This window comes from Bos grunniens, chromosome 15 (assembly GCF_055505025.1).
Source record: "Bos grunniens cultivar Pamir isolate PY7600 chromosome 15, Bosgru_T2T1.0, whole genome shotgun sequence".
Taxonomy (NCBI): Eukaryota; Metazoa; Chordata; class Mammalia; order Artiodactyla; family Bovidae; genus Bos; species Bos grunniens.
Window position 1 is genome coordinate 74,582,020 of NC_141179.1, and position 24,414 is coordinate 74,606,433.

At 52.5% G+C, this 24,414-nt stretch overlaps 1 protein-coding gene across 1 annotated transcript; it reads left to right on the forward strand.

Annotated features, from left to right (window-relative positions):
- The first annotated feature begins 21,638 nt into the window (after window positions 1-21,638).
- On the forward strand, window positions 21,639-23,009 carry C15H11orf96 (chromosome 15 C11orf96 homolog). Its single transcript, XM_086341218.1, has one exon. The coding sequence runs from the start codon at window positions 21,963-21,965 to the stop codon at window positions 22,332-22,334; it is 372 nt and encodes a 123-aa protein (XP_086197344.1). The 5' UTR covers window positions 21,639-21,962; the 3' UTR covers window positions 22,335-23,009.
- The last annotated feature ends 1,405 nt before the right edge of the window (window positions 23,010-24,414 follow it).

Genomic DNA, 24,414 nt, shown 5'->3' on the forward strand with positions numbered 1-24,414 from the left:
TCTGAAAATGTATCAAGGGATTAGGCAATAATTTTTTCCCTGCACTCTGTCTCTGATGGTAGCTGTTAGCCCCTCTTCACCTGGTGTGAAGATGGAAAGGAGGACAGTTAGCCTAGAGGCAAAAATTGGGGGTAGGGGAGTGGGGGAGTGGATGAAGAGGAGTCTGAATGTGTGGCTTCCCTTTGCGACCCTACCGGGCCCCCAGTCTGCCTCCTGGAGGCCTCCTCTGCCTGCGGGGAGAGGGGGCAGAGAGAAGGGCTGGCGCAGTCTTCCACACCTTGCCCCTTGTCTTCGGCAGTCCTGCGAGGGTGGTTAGGAACCACTGTCCCTATTGGACAGATGCTCCTCTGACGGCCACCCAGGGCCATGTTGGCAGAACCAGCGTGAACACCCACAGGTGCCTAGGCCAGTGTCCTTTGCATCTCTCTGGGGTTCTCTGACCTCTTCTGAGATTCCCAGCTAAAAGCAGAACCTGGTGACAAGAGGGAACCTGGGCACAGACAGCCCCAGAAGGTCGCAGTGCCTGCCCCTCCGAAGGGGCAGCCCTCGGAGGACTGATATGGATGGTCTCCCATGTCACACCAGCCAGGTGTCTGGGTACGTGGCAATGATCCCTGCTGCAGCTCCAGGTAGCATCCTGCTGCCGAAAACAGAGCAAGCCGAACTCTGCACCAGTGGCTCCAGGGAGTTGGCTGGACAACTTCAGGCAAGACTGCCTCAGAGTCACCTTTGCATCGGGCCCATGCCCCGCTGAGTGTCATTGTGTTGCCTGGGAGGGTGGAATTAGGAAAGAGCTTTGACACACCGGGGGCTTCCCTTGTAGCTCAGCTAGTAAAGAATCTGCCTGCAATGCAGGAGACCTGGGTTCGATCCCTGGGTTGGGAAGATCCCCTGGAGGAGGAAATGGCAACCCACTCCAGTACTCTGGCCTGGAGAATTTTGTGGACTGTATAGTCCACGGGGTGGCAGAGTCGGACACGACTGAGCTACTTTCACTTTCACTTTGACACACCCTCTGTGTCCCAGCCTCCACTTCTGTCAGACACACTGCAGAGCCGTTGCTGGTTGAACTTGAGCCAGGCTGATGTGGCCTTGAATCCCATCTCTCCTTCCCAGTGAGCCAGCTTGGACCCCGTCCATCAGCCTCCGAGCCTCAGTCTCCTCACCTGTGAAATGGACATCGTAGCAGCCACCTCTCCGAGGTCTTGTGAGGGGTGAGATCCTGAATGTGACGTGCCCGATAGTCATGTGCCTAGCCTAACCCTAATTGCTTTAAGTAGAACGTTCCACATGCCCTGCTAGCCCCGACCCTAACCCCTGTGCTGGGCGGGAAGTCCCACTGTAACTGACAGATGACCCTGCGACCCTGCCTTTCCCCTTGCCAGGCTCCCTAGGTGCCTGCATCTCTGCTGCAGTCAGCGAGGGGAGGCCCAGAGCCTTCGGGGAGGAAGGGCAAAAGGGAAATTGTGCACAAGGAGGCTGATCCTGTTAGGGTCCAGCTGCACCTACTGGTGTCTCCTGGGACGGTCTTTAGCCCAAGCCGAAGAGCCCTCCCAGACGCTGAAGTGGCCTTGCATCGAGGCTCTTGGCAGCCTCACCACATGCTCCCCAGGTAATGGGTCTCCTGATGCCCCCCGCCCTGGCCTGGTTCCCCCGCCTCCCCCCGCACCCCCGCCCCACCCCCGGGTCAGTTCCTGATGTTTCCCAGCCTGGTGAGCAAGTCACAGGTCAGTGTGACGCACCCCACCAGTCACATTGTCTGCTTATCCTTGCAGGCCATTTCTGGGTTCTGTACAGAACGCCTTGGCCTGGAAGCGTAAACAAGATTACCAGGCAGTCTCGAATCAGGAATTCTGCTCAAGACAGGGCTTTTATGCCCAGAAATTGTGTGTTAGCTGCAGTGGGGAGCATATAAAAGGGAGACACGATTCTTCCTATTACAGACAGAAGTAAACCAGAGTGGCTTTTATTTTCTCCTTCAAAATTAGTTTTTATTCCTAACTACAAAAGGAGTATGTGTTCTTGGTAAGAAATGTCAAAGAAAGATACAAGGAAAAAAAAGAAAATCTTTTCTGACTTTACGCTGGAGTTGACAGCTCTTCACATTTTGTAGTGGATTTTTTTCTCTACATATTTGTATCCTTGGAAAAAAAGAAAAGCAACTTCATACTGACCCCTCGTGTGTTTTTCTACTTATTTTGTAAATTGCTGTGTGACATTAACTGTTGTTCCCTAAGGAGTGACAGCATAAAATTGTAGAGATAGATATATCATTATATAACAAGTCTGTTGTCTTAGATAATTCAGTCATTGTTGACGTTGGAGTTGTTTTCGCTATTTGTAACCATTCTATTGCTTTTGGAAGTCACGAGAATGGATGGTGGAGCGGTGCTCTTCTGGCTAAGAGCCTAGAATTTGGCCTCAATCAGACCTCAATTCAAACAATAAGAGAAGGGGACTTCCTTGGTGGTCCGGTGGCTAAGACTCTGCACTCCCAATGGAGGGGCCTGGGTTTGATCCCTGGTCAGGGAACTAGATCGCCCATGCTGCAGCTAAGGCACAGGCAAGGAAAGAAAGGAAATGTTTGTTCAAACAGGAAAAAATAGCCCCAAATAATAAGAGAAGATATAAGTAACATTTTTACATTGTGCCTGAATATTGTGCCAGGCACTGTTAAGTGCTTTACATATATTAACACATGACTTGTAAATCCACAAAACAGGCCATAGACTAGGCATTATTTTTACCTCCATTTTACAATTGATGAAACTAAAGCATTAATCCTCCACTTATGCAGCCATCCTGTGGTGAAACCTTTGTGCACATGTATGTTTCTTAGCATACATTCCTGAAAGTGGGGTCCTGGCCCAGATCCAGAAGGCTATACATATTTTTAAGGCCTTGAATACATAATGTATTCCAAGTGGCTCAGTGGTAAAGAATATATCTACCAGTGCAGGAGACACATGAGATTTGGGTTCGATCCCTGGGTCGGGAAGATCCCCTGGAGTAGGTAAATGGCAACCTACTCCAGTATTCTTGCCTGAAAAATTCCATGGACAGAGGACCCCGTACAGCCTATGGGGTTACAAAGAATCGGACACGACTGAGCAACTGAGCACGCATACATAATGTAAATGGCTTTCCAGAAAGGTTGCCCCAACTTCTCCTACCAACAGTGTGTTTGTGTGTATTTGAGAAACTCATGCCATGCTTTGAGCAACAATAATGTGCCAGGCCAGTGTTCTAGCAAGTTTCTGTCTGTGAAAGAGAGACTGTCCTGTGCCCGGCAGAGAGCAAGCAAGCACTCAGTACGTTTTAGCATTGTTGTCACGTGATGTGTCATTTATTGAGTAAACAAGCCACATACTTGAAGAACCTCAATAACAAGGTGAATGTGGAATGAGGGGTCCTGACAGGGAGTACGCCAGGCGTTGGACAACTATGGGATGTAATTTGGGATAGTAGTCTTGGAAGGCTTCTCGGTAGAGGGGGCACCTGGAGAATGAGCGATAACCTGAAGGCTCATGAACGGTGGAGCCCTAGGTGGCTTGTGTCCAGGGCTCAGGTAGGGAGTGTTGAGCTGGAAGAGAGACAGTGAGAGAGGAAGATGGGCCCAAATCAGGTCTGGGAGCTGCCCCAGGCAGAAGGCTTTGGTGGTGCGGAGCCTCTGAGCACTGAGACTTTTAGGAAGTATGTTTATCAGGAGGGAGCAAGGGGATGGGGCTGGAGGTGGGGAGACCTGTGGGAGACCAGGGGGGCGGCCCAGGCAGAGGGGCCTGGGTGTGCTGCCCGGTAGATACTCTGGGAGCAGTGAGGAGAAAATATGTCTGGTTTCCTGGTGCCTCGAGTGCTGCAGCGTAAGAAAAACAGACATAAGAAAAAAATGACCTCATGGCGGGACTCAGCCATGAGGTCAACATGTCTGCCAGAGCTGGACGGGAGACCTTGGCTTCTATCCACGGCCACAGTCAGACTCCTGATGCCCCCTCACCAAGTCCAGGCCTCAGGGCGCTCTGTTCAAGGAGACAGCACAGCAGGCTCTGACCCACCAGCTGCCCCGAGAGTCACTGCCAAGCCCGCTGCTCTGGCGCAGGGGGGGCCGGGGAGGTGGGCCTCGGGCCAGCTTCCAGCAGGGGGCGCTGGACCTTCCGGGCGTCCCTCCCTCCCAGGCAGGGACCCAGGAGCCAAGCGGTACACGCACTCTTCTGTTCCATTGCCCCAAGGATCCTGGATGGGGCGGGATGACAGTGTGGAGGACAGCGAGCATCTCCTACCTTAGCGCCAGTGAGGAAAGGAGCGCTCCAACCCCAGGAGGGAAAAACATCGGACATGTTATCCAAGGCCCCCTTATTACTCCTCCTGCAGAGGACAGGCGTCTCTAACGGGGGGGACGGGGAGCCCCTTTCCTGCCCGCTTGCAGATCTATGACCCCTGCTTGGATCCTTGGGGGAAAGGCTGCTAGGAATGGGCCAGGCAGGGGGGTGTCCAGGTGTCAGCTCCAGCGCCATCTCTGCCTGGGTCTAGAGCTAGCCCCTCCGTTTCTTGCTGTGCGGCCTTTGGCAAACTTCCTGACCTGTCAACAGGGTTGTTAATGAATATTGGGTTCCTGTGAATATCGAGTGTGACAGTGTAACTGTCTCCGTCTGGGTGGCTGTCATCATCAAATAATGGAGATGGGATGAAGGTCCTCCACCCTGTGGGCTGGGGCCGACCTCACTGTGATGGAGACGGAGGGACTTCTGTGTAGATGGGTCTAGGAGCAGGCCTTGGGGGAGAGAGGACCCAGCATGGCCAAGAGAGGCAGGGGAGAGTCTGTACAGAGGCCACTGTTGGGGCAGGTGGGAGGAAGCATGGAAAGGGACCCGATTCTGGGGTGTTCCCAGGGCTTCTCTTGTGGCTCAGCTGGTAAAATAATCTGCCTGCAATGCGGGAGACCTGGATTCGATCCCTGGGTTGGAAACACCCGCAGGAGAAGGGAAAGGCTACCCACTCCAGTATTCTGGCCTGGAGAATTCCTTGAACTATACAGTCCATGGGGTCTCAAAGAGTCAGACACAAATGAGCGACTTTCACTTCACTTCCACGGAGCAGGGTGGGGAGGGAAAGGAGACAGGGAAAGAGACTGAGAAGGGACAGTGAGAGGAAGGAGAATGTTCTGTTACAGCCCCTCCCCATCACCTCACTCCCAACCCCCACCCCAGTGCCTCAGTGCGAAGCACTGGGTTCTTCCCACTCTAGCCTGGGAGCAACCTGGGGCAAGAGTTGGAGAGGCTGATTGTGTTTAAGGCCAAAAGGTGAGTAAGGAGGGTTGCTCTGAAAGGTGGCCCCCGGGGGCTGGGGCATCGCAGCATCAGGACTTTCTGAGTCTTGTCTGTCTCTGGCCCCCAGGCCAAAGCCCTTTCCCACACTTAGCTCCAGTTTTTCCATCTGAAGAATACAGGGTTGAACCAATTCAATTTTTTGTAGCTGTTTTGACCACAATTCATGGTTAAAAAAAGAAAAAGGTTTACACACACATTTAACTAAAGCTTCATGGAACAATCCTTTATTACACTTCTGTCCTCTGATGTTTTCTGTTGTGCATCATTAAAAAATGCTGGTCATGGCCCTCCTTGCTCTGAACACTGACCCAGCTCATCTGGAAGGTTCCTTCCTGCTCTGGCAGCCAACAGTTCTGTTCCATTTCCTCTGGCCTCATGACCCCCATCAGCCAAGCCTTTGTGGTTTCCTTCCTCATATCTTCAAACAGTAACCTCAGATGCAGGAGAGGGCCCCTGGACGGACAGCGCTGATGTGAGTCCCCCCCACCCCACCTCCGTGGGAGGTCCTGGCGCGCCCACTGTCTGGCTGGGCACTGCCTGCTCTGTGTCTGTGGGTGGGGAGAGTTGCTGGTGCCATCACCACGGGGAAGAGGAGTGGGTGTGAATGGCATCTGCGTTTCTCTCCCCACCCCACCCGACTGCTGCCCGGGGCCAGAGGACACCGTCTTCTCTCTGGAAAAGATGTTGGGAAGTGGAACCTGGCTCCTAGATGGAATTCCAGGCTCTTTCCCTCTTCACCCTGCACCCGGCTCACCCTGAACTGCTCTCTGAAGGTCCAGGAGTCCCCATCGTGGGAGCTGCTGATGGATGAGATGAGCTTTGGGCTGACAGACCTGGGTGCAAACCTTAGCTCCATCTCTGCCTGGCTGTGTGTCCTTGGGAAAGTTCCCTAACGTCTCTGAGCTTGTTTCCTCAGCTAACTCTTGGAGATGGCAACCCCTGTCTTGGAGGATAAGCTTAAGGGTGAGATGATAGGTAGAGTGCTTTGTGTTGGTGCCGGCATGAGGAAAACTCAGTCCTTTTAAATCCCATCCTCTTGGTGTCTCTGTGAGGGACTGGCTGGAGAAACGGCAGCTATTGCTGCCCTAAGGAAAGAAAGGGGAGATGCCTTCCAGGGTCAGCTACAGGAGGGGCGACATTGGAGAGAGGCTGCCTTAAGGTGGTGGTCCTGGGAGTGACTCCCCAGCCCCCAAGAGTGCAGAGTCAAGGGTGCAGCAGGCATCTCGTGTCCACTGGGTGGCCTGAGACAGTATCTGAGGAGGAACACAGGCAGGGGCTGGGGAGAACGGACTTTCTGGGCCCCCAGAGTGGGTCAGGAGCTTCTCACAAGGCTGACGCTGTGTGTCAGCTCAAGGCCAGGCTCACCGCACACCACACCATGGGACTTCATTCCAATCCTCGTTCTTTGGAATCCATTTTAAAATTCACCCTCCTGCAGGGCAAGAAGGGATTCTCATAGTATGTTCTCTTGGAATAGTCTGCTTTGATCCTCATAACTGCCATCTGGGGTAAAGGAGTGCCACCTGCCCTCAATATGCCAGCAAATTTGGAAAACTCAGCAGTGGCCACAGGACCGGAAAAGGTCAGTTTTCATTCCAATCCCAAAGAAAGGCAATGCCAAAGAATACTCAAACTACTGCACAATTGCACTCATCTCACATGCTAGTAAAGTAATGCTCAAAATTCTCCAAGCCAGGCTTCAGCAATATGTGAACTGTGAACTTCCAGATGTTCAAGCTGGTTTTAGAAAAGGCAGAGGAACCAGAGATCAAATATCCAACATCCGCTGGATCATGGAAAAAGCAAGAGAGTTCCAGAAAAACATCTATTTCTGCTTTATTGACTATGCCAAAGCCTTTGACTGTGTGGATCACAATAAACTGTGGAAAATTCTTCAAGAGATGGGAATACCAGACCACCTGATCTGCCTCTTGAGAAACCTGTATGCAGGTCAGGAAGCAACAGTTAGAACTGGACATGGAACAACAGACTGGTTCCAAATAGGAAAAGGAGTACGTCAAGGCTGTATATTGTCACCCTGTTTATTTAACTTCTATGCAAAGTACATCATGAGAAACGCTGGGCTGGAAGAAGCACAAGCTGGAATCAAGATTGCTGGGAGAAATATCAATAACCTCAGATATGCAGATGACACCACCCTTATGGCAGAAAGTGAAGAGGAACTAAAAAGCCTCTTGATGAAGGTGAAAGAGGAGAGTGAAAAAGTTGACTTAAAGCTCAACATTCAGAAAACGAAGATCATGGCATCCGGTCTCATCACTTCATGGGAAATAGATGGGGAAACAGTGGAAACAGTGTCAGACTTTATTTTTCTGGGCTCCAAAATCACTGCAGATGGTGACTGCAGCCATGAAATTAAAAGATGCTTACTCCTTGGAAGGAAAGTTATGACCATCCTAGATAGCATATTCAAAAGCAGAGACGTTACTTTGCCAACAAAGGTCCGTCTAGTCAAGGCTATGGTTTTCCCTGTGGTCATGTATGGATGTGAGAGTTGGACTGTGAAGAAAGCTGAGCGCCGAAGAATTGATGCTTTTTGAACTGTGGTGTTGGAGAAGACTCTTGAGAGTCCCTTGGACTTCGAGGAGATCCAACCAGTCCATTCTGAAGGAGATCAGCCCTGGGATTTCTTTGGAAGGAATGACGCTAAAGCTGAAACTCCAGTACTTTGGCCACCTCATGCAAAGAGTTGACTCATTGGAAAAGACTCTGATGCTGGGAGGGATTGGGGGCAGGAGGAGAAGGGGACGACAGAGGAGGAGATGGCTGGATGGCATCACTGACTCGATGGACGTGAGTCTGAGTGAACTCCGGGAGTTGGTGATGGACAGGGAGGCCTGGTGTGCTACGATTCATGGGGTCGCAAAGAGTCAGACACGACTGAGCGACTGAACTGAACTGAACTGGGGTAAAGGATGTGCTGTGCTGTGCTTAGTCACTCAGTCGTGTCCAACTCTTTGCGACCCCATGGACTATAGCCTGCCAGGCTTCTCTGTCAATGGAATTGTCTGGACAAGAATACTGGAGTGGGTTGCCATGCCCTTCTCCAGAGAATCTTCCCAACCCAGGGCTCGAACTCAGGTCTCTCGTATTGCAGGTGGATTCTTTACCATCTGTTCCACCAAGGAAGCCCAAGAATACTGGAGTCAGTAGCCTATCCCTTCTCCAGGGGATCTTCCCAACCCAGGAGTCGAATCAGGGTTTTCTGCATTGCAGGCAGATTCTTTACCAGCTGAGCCACCAGGGAAGCCCAGGTAGAGATGGGGCAGGCCTAAGTCTTCCATATTCACAGGGTAGGAAGAAGTTTCTAGCAGACCCTGGAAACAGTGTCTAAGCAGGCAGTCTTGACGGGTTGTTCGCCTGTCCCCCCTGACGTCACCCGTTGCTGAGGCAGTATGCACGTCTTCCTTGCAGGTTGTCTCCAAAGCCCATCTCACTTTGTTTTCGGTGCCATCCCACGGTGATAACTGTTGAAAGGTCCACATCTTGGCTCAGATCCGACTTATCATGGCTCTGAGCCTCACTGGAGATAGGCACGAGGGTACCTCTGTTTTCCGGGACTGCTGTTCCCAGGCAGCTGCTTCTCAGAACATGGAAATCCGTTCCTCTCAGGGCTCCTGGGTGCACTGGCTCTTGATTGCTGTAGACCCTGGGGCTCTGCCACCCGAGGTGACTTGCCCAGGGGCACACAGCTCCAACAGCAGAGGTTAGGGGCCCTTCACAAGGCTGCCATATGCAGCTGGGACTTGACACTGCCTGGGGAAACCTCTGACCCCCTTACCTCTGTGCTCCTGGCCAGCTTCTGCTGCCCTCTGCTCTGTTTTGCCAATAACCAGAGAATCTCCTTCCAAGGCAGCGGCTGGCTCTTTAACCTTGGAACATAAATAAGTTGCTGGGGCTTGTTTGAGGGGGCACATGGGGCTGGCTCGTGGTTCAATAGAGGCTGTGAAATTTCTCAGGATCCGAGGCTGCCAGCGCAGTTTTATGCTTACTAGCTGGAGGGATGTCTCGGGGCCTCAGTGTCCCTGCCTTCACTGCCTTCAAGGGCAGTGCCCACTGGACCCATTGTGGAGAACCTGTCCTCACAGAGGGCAGCGATGCTGGGCTAAAGTTCAGGACTGGGTTCTGTCCTTATGCTGCCACTGCCTTGCTGCTTGCTGTGTGACCTTGGTCTAGTTTCTTCCCCTCTCTGAGCCTCTGTTCTCATCTCAAAAGATGGCAAAGATAGCGGCGCTTTGCTGAGGTCACAGAGGGGAGACTACTTGGCCAAGCTCTGAGGCCACAGATTGTGCATTATTTCATCATTAGCCACGGAGCGATTCCCAGCCCTATGGGCCCAGGGGAGGCTACGCTTAGGCCTGCAAGAAAGCATGTGTGTGTGGCGGGGGACACTGCTCTGGTGCTCCAGTGGCTAAGAATCCAAGCTCCCAAGGCAGGGGCCTGAGTGTGATCCCTGGTCAGGGAACTAGATCCCCAATGCTGCAACTAAGCGTTCACACGCCACAACTCAAGATCCCACCTGCTGCCACGAACATTAAAGATTCTGTGTGCCAGAACCAAGACCCAGTGCAACCAAATAAACGTTAAAAAAAAGAAAAGCGCGTGGGAAGGACTGAGCCACACACCCTGGGCTGCCAAAGCTGTGTCAGGTAGCAAGCCCCCAGCAGGGAAGTGCGTTCCCATTATTCACATCAGCGTAGCCGGGCCCCACAACCTGGGTAAAATCCTTGGGAGGTTTCCCTGGGCTCCGGCTCTCCGAGTGCCCAAGACTCTCCCCGTCCCCAACTCCAAGCTGGTGTTCCCTGGGGCTCATCCTGGGAGTCGGGGTTGTCAGGGTGCCTCCCCCGGCTGGGCCAGGCCTGCTGTGCCAGCTCGGGCAGCCGGCCTGCCAGCAGCTGGTATGCCATTGCCCTATTTACAGTGAGGCCCAGATTAGACAGTGAGCTCATCGAGACGTGAACAGGGCCGCTGGGGCGGGGACACTGGCGGCTGAAGATCTGACTTGGGGATATCACTGGGGATCTCCCCGGACCCTCTCCCTTCCTCTCTCTGTCTCGTGGACTCTCTGCCTCTCTCTCTCCCCATCTCCTATGCACACACCCAACACCCTCTCCCGTAGAGCTTGCTGGGGATTGTCATGGCAACCCTCCAGCGAAATTATCAAGTCACTCTTATGCTCACAATCGTACCAGACCAAGTGCTAATTCTGAGTGAGGCAGAAGCAGCTGGTAGGATGCGGAAGACACGGGCTTTGTGCAGAGGGCCCTCTGCGGGGTAAAAAGGGCCGCAGTGGTCCAGGAGGCAGGACCACCTGGGGAAGGCCCTGTCACTAGCCTGCCACAGCTGACTCCTCCCCGCCCCAGTGCCACATTCATCCACCTCCATCACCCATCTCCACCTGGATTCATGTACACACACACACACACAAGTGAACAAGTATTAGTTGAGCCAAAATACACCCAGAGTACAGACTGACCCAAACAGCAACATCTGGAATAACCATGATCTCAGTCAGCACTTAGAGGCCCAAGATCCCCCCCTGGAGAGACTTCTGGCTGAGCCTGAGGGCACAACCAGCTGACCCAGGCTTCTAGCCGGCGATGGGTCTCTGTCAGTGCCACAGGAAGGGGCCAGGCCCTCTTGTCAGGAAGCAGAGAAGGGACCTGTGACCAGCACTGCCCTGACCTGGTCCTTCCCACCTTTCTGTGTAGACCCCATGGCTCCCTGCCTCTCTGCATCCCAGGACAGACACAGCATCCCTGGGCCCTTTTGATCTGGATCAGGTACCGCGGGCTCCACTGGATACGAAGCCCTGCTAATAGCTGAAGAACTGGTGGTTGCTATTTTTAAACCCTGGCTCTGCCCAAAAGCCAGAGTGTGGGTGGGGATGGTGGAGGAGGTGATGGCACAAGCCCCTCCCCAGGCTGCTGCCATCTTCCTCCCCATCTGCTTCCCCAGCAGCTCCCTCCCTGGGGGGCAGCTTTCCCCCTGCAGCCTTAGCCCTGGCTGCTTGCCACGCTCTGGCCCCAGAGCAAGCATCTCCCTCCTGCAGCTGGGTCCCCTCATCGGCACTTCCTTCTGAGGATTCTAGACTATCAGAGCTGGAGGGGTCCCCAGCAAAGCAGAGTCTGGCCTCTTCACTTCAGATGGGGAAACAGGCTCAGAGATGGGAAGCGGTGGTTTCCAGGCCACAGGATACGTGGAGGATGGAGCTGAGGCTGCAACCTGGGCTTCTGACTTCTCCTCCAGTGCTGTTCCCATGGCATCAAAGGGATGGTGTTTGGAATGGATAGCTAGTGGGGACCCACTGTATAGCGCAGGGAACTTGGCTCAACATTCTCTAGCAACCCAACTGGGGAAAGAATTTGAAAAAGAATAGATACATGTATATGTAAGCAAAGAAACAAAATTTCAAATAGAAAAAAACCCCTAAAACTGAAAAAGGGTAGGGGGGGATGATGAGATGGGGGAATGGCGAGATGGGGTGTTGCAAACCATGAGCACTGATTTCTGAGTCCGGCAGACCTGGCTTGAGTGCCGGCTTCAGCACTTTAACACCAAAGGTGACCCCAGTCAGCTGCCAAGTGCCTTCAGCCCTCATCTGTAAGATGGAATGAGAGCAAGGTCCCCCTCGAGGCGTGCTGTGCGGATGACTTGATAAGGCACACGCAGAGCTCTGCTTGCACATTGTAAGTGTTGCCCCGGGGGAGTCTCTCTCCCCCCGTGCAGTCCCGGGGTGCAGGCCTGCTGAGGAGAGGGGCCACCTGTGTTCCAGGGTGGCTGGGGAGGCAACCTAGCCTGTCCTGGGAAGGCAGGCTACACCGACAAGCGCAAATACTTGAGAAGGCCTTGCAGAGAGTGGTGCAGAGCAACTGAGCAGGGCCCTTGAAGCGGGTAGGCAGGAAGGCCACTGTGAGGAAGCTGCCTCAGAGCTGAGATCTCCACAGGGCAGGGACACAGACGGCGTGGCCCCAGCCTCTCAGTAAGTTCAGGTGGAGCCTGGCTAGGCCCCGTCTCTACTCCCCTTCCCATCATCTCCCTCCTTCTAGAAGCATCCTTCTCCCGGATTCTGACCCATTCTCCTGCTGTCCACACTATTACCCTGATGGACGTTGGTTCTCTGAATCCTTGACTGATTCACACTCCTCTCCATGTTGGCTCATCTGAGCCCCTCTCTGTCTGGAAGGCGGGTTTCTACCCATTTCCCTATCTACACCCCGATGACTCCTAAACTGCCCCCATCCGCCCCCCGCCCTCCTCTAAGTTCCAGAGTCCCACTTGACTTCTCTGCCTGATGTCTAATGGCTCTCCTGGTTGGGATAATTCAAGTCAGTGTAAGAGAGACTCCAACATAGAGTAGTTTAAAAGTGTCCAGTTGATGGCTCTCTCACAAAATAGCTCCACAAGAAGTGTTTCGGGTCAGTAGAGAGCTCCAATCCACAGGGTCATTTGGGGACCCGGGCTGATTTGGCACTGTGGTCTTTAACACGAAACCTCTAGGGCTTACAGCCAATATGAGGGGAGGAACACGGAAGTCCCGGGCGGGATTTTCCTCTTAAGCAAGTGAGACTGGAGTCTGACTTCTGCTCACAATTCCCCAAATGAAAGCTCAGACCTGTGACTCGGACGAGCAGCAAGGGGGATTCCTGCCCTGGTGGTGGAGGAGATGCTCTGAAGGGCAGCCCCTCTGTGTCTCCCTGGCCCCTAGCTTTGCCCTTGGCTGTTCTCTGTGGCTCTCGATTGCCACCCCACAGGATGTTGAAAGTCTTTCCTCCTTGGGTGCTTTTTTTTTTTTAAGGCTGGGACCATCATGGGCTCTTCAAGTCTGGTCTTGCAATTTTGTTGATGATAACAGTCCCTTCAAAAATGTAGCAGGCTTCATTCAGGTCCTTCTGCTTAGTCATTCCATGTGCAGTAACCATACCCCAGGTTCTGTTCTTTTTTTTAAACTTTTTATTTTGTTTTGGAGTATAGCCAATTAACAATGTTGTGATAGCTTCAAGGGAACAGCGAAAGGATTCAGCCATACATACACATGTATCCCTTCTCCCAAGTTCTGTTCTTCATGGAGTTTTTGTCTGTGTTGCCCAACCTGTCTCTTTCTCTCCCATTTTAAATGAAAGTTACCCTAAGGACATCTGAAATAACAGACCTGGAGGGATGACAATGCAACCCCCCAAATATAATACTTTGCCGCTAGTGTGATTCCGTTATTCGGCTTCCTGTTTGTTGTAATAGACAGGCTTTGAGAAAGGCTCTGAGCCCTGAGGTCTAATCACCTGTCATTTGGACAAAACCCAATTGGTTTTTCCAACCCTGAGGATAGGATGATTTTCCACATTATCTCCTTTTCTGTCCATCTCTCATTGTAAACGAAACTAGCCAATCTCTTGCAATATCTTGCTAAAGGCAACATTGAGAAGCCAACACATGCAAATGGTTTTGGCTCTTTCTAACCTTAGCTCAGTTGGTAAAGAATCTGCCTGCAATGTAGGAGACCCCAATTTGATTCCTGGGTTGGGAAGATCTGCTGGAAAAGGGGTAGGCCACCCATTCCAACATTCCTGGGCTTCTCTTGTGGCTCAGTTGGTAAAGAATCTGCCCACAATTCAGGAGACCTGGGTTCAATCCCGGGTTGGGAAGATCCCCTGGAGAAGGGAAAGGCTACCCACTCCAGTATTCTGGCCTGGAGAATTCCATGGACTGTATAGTCCATGGGGTCACAAAGAGCCAGACACAACTGAGCGACGTTCACTTCACTTCAACCATTTTTTCTAGAATTAGATGCTCAAGTAGGCATGTGGTCTGCCTTCCAAATTACCACAGGTAATGTTTTTTATTAAATGTTTTGTCACAGCATAAGAAGGGTCGGAGAAGGCAATGACAACCAACTCCAGTACTCTTGCCTGGAAAATCCCATGGGAGGAACCTGGTAGGCTGCAGTCCACGGGGTCTCTAAGAGTCGGACACGATTGAGTAGCTGCAATTTCAATTTTCACTTTCATGCATTGCAGAAGGAAATGGCAACCCACTCCAGCGTTCTTGCCTGGAGAATTCCAGAGACAGGGTAGCCTGATGGGCTGCTGTCTATGGGGTCACACAGAGTCAGACACGACTGAAGCCACTTGGCAGCAGCAGCAGCTGCAAGAAGGGTCACCGGTTTTCCATTCTCCAATATTTGTTTCCATGTTACTCACCACCTGTTGGCCACGCCAGTGCCACGTGTTTTAAGATTTTTATACATGGCACCTTTCCATATCTGGTGCCAATTTATGTATCAGAGGATTGCTAAGCTGCTGTTAAAAGGACTCCAAAATACAGTGGCTTTAGGACTAGAGAAATGAATTTTTCTCTCACATGCTGCTGCTAAGTCGCTTCAGTCGTGTCCGACTCTGTGGGACCCCATAGATGGCAGCCCACCAGGCTCCCCTGTCCCTGGGATTCTCCAGGCAAGAACACTGGAGTGGGTTGCCATTTTCTTCTCCAATGCATGAAAGTGAAAAGTGAAAGTGAAGTCACTCAGTCGTGTCCAACCCTCAGTGACGCCATGGACTGCAGCCTACCAGGCTCTTCCATCCATGGGATTTTCCAGGCGAGAGTACTGGAGTGGGGCGCCATTGACTCCAAAATACAGTGGCTTTAGGATTAGAGAAATGAATTTTTCTCTCGCATAGTACAGTTCTTTAAAAAAAATTTTTTTTTTTTTTAAATTTTTACTGGAGGAAGGCACGGCAACCCACTCCAGTATTCTTGCTGGGGGTCTCCCCATGGGCAGAGGAACTTGGTGGGCTACAGTCCATGGGGTCAAAAAGAGTCGGACACGACTGAGTGACTAAGCACACAGCACATTTATTTTAATTGAAGGATAATTGCTTTATAATATTGTCTTGGTTTCTGTCATACATGACATATATCAGCCACAGGTATACATTTGTCCCCTCCCTCTTGAAACTTCCTCCCACCCCTCTGGGTTGTCACAGAGCACCGGGTTGGGCTCCCTGAGTCACACAGCCAATTCTCCCTGGCTGTCTGTTTTCCGTATGGTACGGTATGTGTTTCCACGCTATGCTCTCCATTCGTCCCACCCTATTCTTCCTGCTCTGTGTCCACAAGCCTATTCTCTATGTCTGAATATCCATTGCTGCCCTGAAAATAGGTTCATCAGTACTATCTTCCTAGATTCCGTGCACGCGTGCTCAGTCGCTTCAGTCCTGTCCGACTCTTTGCGACACTGTGGACTGTGGCCCACCAGGCTCCTCTGTCCATACAAGAACACTGGAGTGGGTTGCCACGCCCTCCTCCAGGGGAATCTTCCCGACCTGGGGATGGAATTTGGGTCTGCCTGCATCTACTGCATTGCAGGTGGATTCTTTACGCATCGAGCCACCTGGGAAGCCCTTCTAGATTCCATATATATGCGTTGCTGCTGCTAAGTCACTTCAGTCGTGTCCGATTCTGTGCGACCCCATAGACGGCAGCTCACTAGGCTCCCCTGTCCCTGGGATTCTCCAGGCAAGAGTACTGGAGTGGGTTGCCATTGCCTTCTCCATATATATGCATTAATACACGATATTTGTTTTTCTCTGAATTATTTCATTTTGTATAACAACATTTGTTTCTCTCTTTCTGACTACACTTTGTATATCAGGCTCTAGGTTCATCCACCTCATTAGAACTGACTCAAATGCATTCCTTTTAATAGCTGAGTAATATTCCACTGTGTACATGTACCACAACTTCTTTATCCATTCATCTGTTGATGGACATCTAGGTTGCTTCCATGTCCTCACTGTTGTAAATAGTGCTGCAAGGAATCTTGGGGTGCATGTGTCTTTTTCAGTGTAGTTTCCTCAGGGTACATGCCCAGTAGTGGGATTTCTGGGTCACATGGTGGTTTTAGTCCTAGTTTTTTAAGGGATCTCCATACTGTTCCCCGTGATGGCTGTATCAGTTTACATCCCCACCAGTGCAAGAGGGTTCCCTTTTCTCCACACCCTCTCCCACATTTATTGTTTGTAGACTTTCTGATAATGGCCATTTGGACTGGTGTGAGATGATGCCTCATCGTAGTTTTAATTTGCAGCTGTCTGAGGAGGCTTTACAAATAGCTGTGAAAAGAAGAGAAGCGAAAAGCAAAGGAGAAAAGGACAGATATAAGCATCTGAATGCAGAGTTCCAAAGAATAGCAAGAAGAGATAAGAAAGCCTTCTTCAGCGATCAATGCAAAGAAATAGAGGAAAACACAGAATGGGAAAGACTAGAGATCTCTTCAAGAAAATTAGAGATACCAAGGGAACATTTCATGCAAAGATGAGCTCGATAAAGGACAGAAATGGTATGGACCTAACAGAAGCAGAAGATATTAAGAAGAGATGGCAAGAATACACAGAAGAACTGTACAAAAAAGATCTTCACAACCCAGATAATCACCATGGTGTGATCACTGACCTAGAGCCAGACATCCTGGAATGTGAAGTCAAGTGGGCCTTAGAAAGCATCACTATGAACAAAGCTAGTGGAGGTGATGGAATTCCAGTTGAGCTATTCCAAATCCTGAAAGATGATGCTGTGAAAGTGCTGCACTCAATATGCCAGCACATTTGGAAAACTCAGCAGTGGCCACAGGACTGGAAAAGGTCAGTTTTCATTCCAATCCCAAAGAAAGGCAATGCCAAAGAATGCTCAAACTACCGCACAATTGCACTCATCTCACACGCTAGTAAAGTAATGCTCAAAATTCTCCAAGCCAGGCTTTAGCAATGTGTGAACCATGAACTTCCTGATGTTCAAGCTGGTTTTAGAAAAGGCAGAGATCAAATTGCCAACATCCGCTGGATCATGGAAAAAGCAAGAGAATTCCAGAAAAACATCTATTTCTGCTTTATTGACTATGCCAAAGCCTTTGACTGTGTGGATCACAATAAACTGTGGAAAATTCTGAAAGAGATGGGAATACCAGACCACCTGATCTGCTTCTTGAGAAATTTGTATGCAGGTCAGGAAGCAACAGTTAGAACTGGAATGGAACAACAGACTGGTTCCAAATGGGAAAAGGAATTCATCAAGGCTGTATATTGTCACCCTGCTTATTTAACTTCTATGCAGAGTACATCATGAGAAATGCTGGACTGGAAGAAACCCAAGCTGGAATCAAGATTGCAGGGGGAAATACCAATAACCTCAGATATGCAGATGACACCACCCTTATGGCAGAAAGTGAAGAGGAACTAAAAAGCCTCTTGATGAAGGTGAAAGAGGAGAGTGAAAAAGTTGGCTTAAAGATCAACATTCAGAAAACGAAGATCATGGCATCCAGTCCCATCATTTTATGGGAAATAGATGAGGAAACATTGGAAACAGTGTCAGACTTTATTTTTTTGGGCTCCAAAATCACTGCAGATGGTGATTGCAGCCATGAAATTGAAAAATGCTTACTCCTTGGAAGGAAAGTTATGACCATCCTAGATAGCATATTCAAAAGCAGAGACATTACTTTGCCAACAAAGGTTCATCTAGTCAAGGCTATGGTTTTTCCTGTGGTCATGTATGGATGTGAGAGTTGGACTGTGAAGAAGGCTGAGCACTGAAGAATTGATGCTTTTGAACTGTGGTGTTGGAGAAGACTCTTGAGAGTCCCTTGGACTGCAAGGAGATCCATCCAGTCCATTCTGAAGGAGATCAGCCCTGGGCTCTCTTCGGAAGGAATGATGCTAAAGCTGAAACTCCAGTACTTTGGCCATCTCATGCGAAGAGTTGACTCATTGGAAAAGACTCTGATGCTGGGAGGGATTTGGGGCAGGAGGAGAAGGGGACAACAGAGGATGAGATGGCTGGATGGCATCACTGACTCAATGGACGTGAGTCTGAGTGAACTCCGGGAGTTGGTGATGGACAGGGAGGCCTGGCATGCTGCGATTCATGGGGTCGCAAAGAGTTAGACACGACTGAGCGACTGAACTGAACTGAACTGAATAATGAGCGATGATGAATATCTTTTCATGTATTTATTGGCCATCTGTATGTCTTCTTCAGAGAAAGGTCTAAGTCTTCTGCCCACTTCTTGATTGGGTTGTTTGTTTTTCTGGTGTTGAGTTTCATGAGTTGCTTGTATATTTTGGAGAGCAATCCTTTGTCAGTTGTTTCCTTTGCTGTTATTTTGTCCCGTTCTGAGGGTTGCCTTTTCACCTTGTTTATAGTTTCCTTTGCTGTGCAAAAGCTTTTAAGCTTAATTAGGTCCCATGTGTTTGTTTTTGTTTTCATTTCCATTTCTCTGGGAGGTGGGTCACGGAGGATCCTGCTGTGATTTGTCATAGAGTGTCCTGCCTGTGTTTTCCTCTAAGAGGTTTATAGTTTCTGGTCTGACATTTAGGTCTTTAATCCATTTTGAGTTTATCTTTGTGTCATAATACAATTCTGATATGATCATTTCAGGCCTCACCCCAGTGGGTAATGGATTCTGATGCATAACCTGCAGACCCCACAAGGGCCCTCCCCTCCGCGAGCTTCTCTTCCCTACAACCTGCGTTTGTCCGTCAATGGCACCACCATCTAACATTTGTTCAGGCCAAATGCAAAGATGTCAATCTTGATTTCCAGCCCCCTTCCCCAACCCCACCCTCTCCCTCCAATCCATCAGCAAGTCCTCTCACCTCTATCTTCAGACAAATCCCAGATTTAACCATTTCCCTCCATCTCCATTTTCCTCACTCTCATCCAAGTCTTCCGTGTCTTATATTTGGGGGTCAGGTGATGATCTTCTATGTGGGATCCTTGCTTCTTACCCCACACCCTCTCCAGTAACTCTCCACTCCACAGCCAGAGTAAGCTTTTAACAACACAGATGGGAGCATGTAGCTCCCCTGCACAGAACCCTCCAGCGCCTCACCACTGGCCTTAGGATAAAATGCAACCTCCTGACAGACACACACTGCTGCATATAAAATAGGTGACCCGCAGGGACCTAACGTACAGCCAGAGAACTCTGCTCTGCTCTGTGATGACCTATATGGGAACAGAATCTAAGAAAGAGTGGGTGTATGTATAACTGGTTCACTTTGCTGTGCATCAGACACTAATACAACATTGTTCAATCAGCTGTACTCCAATAAGAATGTTTTTTTGAAGATTTAAGTCCTGCTTTTATTTTTTCCCCATCTTAAAATGTATTTTTAATTGGAGGATACTTGCTTTACAATAGTGTGTTGGTTTCTGCCATACATCAGCACAAATCAGCCATAGGTATGCGGATGTCCCTTCTCTCTCAGACCTCCCTCCCACCTCCCACCCCATCCCTCTAGGTTGTTTTTACTCAAAAAAAACAAAAAACAAAAAAACGGCGATCTCCACGGCGTGATCATCAAGGCCTTCTGTGGCCTTCTGTGACTGCCGTTACTTTTCGTGCTCCCTGCCCGCTCTGCTTCAGCCACAAGAGTCTTCTTGCTCTTCCTGGAATACGCTGCGCTCTTCACCGCCTCAGTGCCTTGGCGCTGTTCTGTGGGAAACCCTTGCCTCCCGTTTGTCACACCCTGGTTCCTTCTGTCCTCCACGGGGCAAACAGCCTCAGCGGAATGCATAAATGAGGGGTCTTGGGGGCTGAGTCTTCTGGGTTTGAATCTCAGCTCTGCTGCTTACTAGCTGTGTGACCTTGGGGAAAGGTGCTTAGCTCCTCTGTGCCTTGATTTTCCTATCTGTAAATAGGGATAGTAAAAGTACTTGTTATCCAAGGTTGCTGAGAGGATTAAATAAAAGTGATCACATTAAATGAGTTGATGTACACAAAAGACTCAAGAGCTGTGGCATCTATAAAACACTTGGTAGTGCTATTATTGAGGAGGGCGTGGCAACCCACTCCAGTGTTCTTGCCTGGAGAATCCCCATGGGCAGAGGAGCCTGCTGGGTTATAGTCCATGGGGCTGTAGTCGGACATGACTGAGCGACTAAGCACAGCACAGCACAGTGCTCTTACTGTCCTGCAGGGAGCATCTTAAATACTCTGAGGAGCCTTTCCTGGCCACCCGCAGACCCCACCCCCACCCCTCCACACCCCCATCTCTCTGTCTGCATCCCTGTCACTCCACCCCCAGTACGTTTCTTGTTTAGGTGTTTATTGTCTACTCTGCCCGCTTCCCTAGAGGGCAGGACTTTCCTGAGCTGGTATTCTGCAGGTTCTCAATAAATCTTTGTTGAATGGCTGTGGAAGGAATGGAGGCCGAAGTCCATTGATTCCCTCCCTTCTCAGCAGCCCTGAGAGCTGGGTGCTGGCACTCCAGGGCCACGTGTCAAAAACAATGCTCAGGGTTTTTTTCTTGGGAGCCTGGGAACCCCAGGCAGGGGGCCTACTTTTAGAAGCCCTGGGGGCATTGGTGGGCACCAACCCTTAGCAGGGGACAATCAGAGCCTGGAGTCTGGAGTGGAGACGGCTCGGTCCATCAGTCTCTAGTGGACTACTGATCCTCTCTGTGCCTCCACTTTCTCATATGTAAAACTGCGAGAATACCAGCTACCTCACAGGGCTGTTAGGGAGATTAAGTGGGATAATATATGTAAAACACAGCTCCCTGCCCGGCTTGGAGTAAAGCTCTCCAGATGGTTAGTTATCATTATTGTTGTTGTCAGTGCCATATCTAAGTGTCATTCTTCTGAGCATGAATGGGGGTGCGCGAGGGACTTGGAGGGTGCAGGTAGTTGAAGACACAGACATAAAGACAATTAGGGGAGAGAAGTGGACTGGAGTCATCAGCTGTGTTTGTATTCACGAGTGCCTCTGTGCGTGTGTTTGTGTGCGCGCGTGGGGAGGAGAGGCGGCATGGATCCAAAGGAGAAATCCGGTCTTTCCTCGGAACTCGGTTTTGGGGAGCCCGAGGGGCCTGGCTTTCCCTGCGGCAAGGAAGACTGGGAAGCTGCCTCCGCCCCGCGCGCGCTCAGCCCAGAACCCAAGGCCAAACAACCGAGCGTCTCGATTGTGTGCTTCTGGGATTAGGCGGCTGGATGGGGCAGGGGTGGGGGGGGCTGACTTGCGCCCCCGCGGCCAGCACGCTTGGTCCAGACTTGGGGAATCCCAGGGCGGGCAGGACCGCCTCGCTCCCCGACCGCCCCGCGCCCGGGCCCCGCCGCCCGCTTCGCAGCCTCGGATGCTCCCGAACGCCCGCGGGCGGGGCCTGCCTTCCGGAGCTGGGTTGACGGGCGGCGCGGGGCGGGGAAAGGGCCGCTACTTTCCCAGAGTGGCGGGGCGACGTCAGGCGGAAGGGCGCGGGGCGCGCACGCTTTAAATGGCATTCGCTGTCATCCGAGCTCGCAGCCGTGTGGGCAGGAGCCGGCTATATAAGCGGCGGGCCGGGCCGACGCCGGGCAGACGGCGACAGCGGCGGCGGCGAGCGCCTCGGAGCAGCGCACCCCCCACCCCACCCAGCCCCGGAGGCCCGCGCCCCCCGACGGGCCCGCCCGCCCTCCAGAGGAGCGCCGACCCGGGCCCGTGAGGGCCGCCACCACCCCGCAGCAGATTTGGATCCTCCGCGCAGCGAGCCCCAGGCTGCTGCCTCCCGGGGGGCCCCGGCGCAGCGGCCGCCCCCGGAGAGCCCCGCCGCCCCGCCGGCCGACCCCGAAAACGCCGGCCGCGCCATGGCGGCCGCCAAGCCCGGCGAGCTGATGGGCATCTGCTCCAGCTACCAGGCGGTGATGCCGCACTTCGTGTGCCTGGCCGACGAGTTCCCGCAGCCCATGCGGCCCGCCAAGCTGTCCAAGGGCAAGGGCCGGCTGCGGCGGCCGCGCCAGTCCCGTTTCAAGACGCAGCCGGTGACCTTCGACGAGATCCAGGAGGTGGAGGAGGAGGGGGCGTCCCCTATGGAGGAGGAGAAGGCCAAGAAGTCGTTCCTGCAGAGCCTGGAGTGCCTGCGCCGCAGCACGCAGAGTCTGTCGCTGCAGAGGGAGCCGCTCAGCGGCTGCAAACTGAGGAACAGCCTGGACTCCAGCGACTCCGACTCGGCCCTGTGACCGGCGCCGCCCGCAGCCGGGACTCGCGCGCCCGGGCGGCGCGTCGCGACGGACCAGCGTGCGAACCCCGAGGGGGCCCCGCGCCCTGCACTCGGGGTCCCCTATCCGCTGAGCACCCTGGTTGGGGGATCGCCTGGACCCTCACCCGACAGCAAACTGGTCCGGGCGCCCCGAGCTGAGCTCGCCCCGGGCGGGAGCGCGCGCCGGGAAGCCGGGGCGCCGGGGAAGGGGGTGCCGCCTTTCTTTGCCCTTGTAAATGTTTATTTTTTAACTCTTCCCAGTACGAACTCTGCTGTGAGTGTGTGCGGGGAGGCGCACCCGCACTGAGTCGCCGCGGGTCCCTGGGGCTTCGCGGAGAGTCGCTCCACGCCCTTGTCCGATGGTCTGAAACTCCGATTTTTGCACACCGCTCCACCGTGCCCACCCCTCCCGGCCACCCCCCGCGCGCACACCCGTTCACACTCACGCCGACCCACTCTCGCTGAACACTTTTATAATTGTTAGGCGCGGCCGATGGGACTTGGGGCGCAGCGCAGCTGGCGCTGTGGCCGGAGGATTGATATTTATTTTTGCATTGCGATGGCTGACGGCGTTTATTTAACGATCTTTTTACCTAGATATGTCTGTGAGGCTCCCGAACGGAGACAAATAAAGTCAATATATTTGCACAGTGCATTTCTCAAGGCTCTTGACTTCTTGGACTCCTTTAGTGCCCAGGTTCCCAAAACTAGGGGAGAAGTGGGGAGGATTAATTCGCTGGAATGGGGGGGCGGACAGGAATCCCCGGCTGGAAGTAACTCCATCAGCTTCGGTCACCGGTACGAACTCGCAGCCCCAGTGCGCGGGTCCATGACCTACCTCCCCAGGGGACCCGCCGGCCCGAGCTCTCCTGCCTCCCAGGACTGTTCTCCGTCACCAGTGTCCAGGACGGGGTGGAGCCGCTAGGGAGCTGAAGGTTGGCGCTGTGAGGACGCAGAGCCCCTGCCTGGGGCGGACTGACCTCTCAGGGAGACTGGGGTCAGGGTCACCGCCCCGTACCCACCACGGAAGACCCCACTCACCCCGCGCCCTTTCCAGGCAGTGGGTGGAGAGATGCCCCAGCCAGCAATAAGAGACGCCCCAGCCAGCAATGAGAGACCCTGGCGGGGGTCTCTGGGTGGTGGGATCCGAGGGCCGGCTGGGAGCCGGCCAGAGTGTGTGTGTGCGCGCGCGCACTCCAAGTCGCCTACGTCCAAGGGCCCCCGGAGCCCCTGCGCTGGGGCAGCAAACAGCGGCTGCTTTTGGTTTGGTCCTTTTCTCCAGCTTTTCCCTTTGCCCTCGTCAAGGTTCGGCAAGGAATCTGTCTTTTGTCAGAGCCTTGAAGGGCGCTTGGGTACCACGGAGTCTCCCCGCACCCCAACCCCGCCTTTGTTTACAGATGAGAAAACAAACCCGGCAGACAGGGAAAAGTCACATGAAGAGCAGGCGCTGCGCAGCCAGCTCTGACTCGGCGTCCAGTGCTCCTTCCGTCCCACGACTCTGTCTTTCCAGTGCTTTCCAGCAGCGGCCGGCGTCCCTGGCAGTAGGTGGTAAGGAAAGCACTTCTCCACACTTGGGACTCCCACCCAGCCCATCCCTCTGGGGTCACGCCAGCCTTGAGCCACCAGGACCAGGCTTTCCTCTGCGTAGTTATTAGGAACACGGAGAGGGTGGATGCCCTGACGACTCGGGTCTCTCCAGGTCGCCGTGTGTCTGTGCTCGGGTGTCCCCTGGTGGTAGGGGACACTGGTGCTTAGCTCAGCCCAGCCCTGCAGGGCATCTGCACTGCCTTTTACTCCTCACACCTCACCTGTCGTGGCCCTGGGCTCTGCAGAAAACCAGAAGGCAGAGCAAACAAAACAAAGAAACAAAAAGGGATCACACAGGGTCTGAAAGGGAAGCCTGGCGTGCTGCAGTCCATGGAGTGGCAGAGTCCGACATGACTGAGCATACAATAGGGGTCTAATAGAATGTCCTCCCCTCTGGCTCACAGGCGGGGCCAGGCTCAGGGCCTTGGGGATAGGAGTCTTCGGTGCTATCCTCGCCCTTACCCCCGGAATTC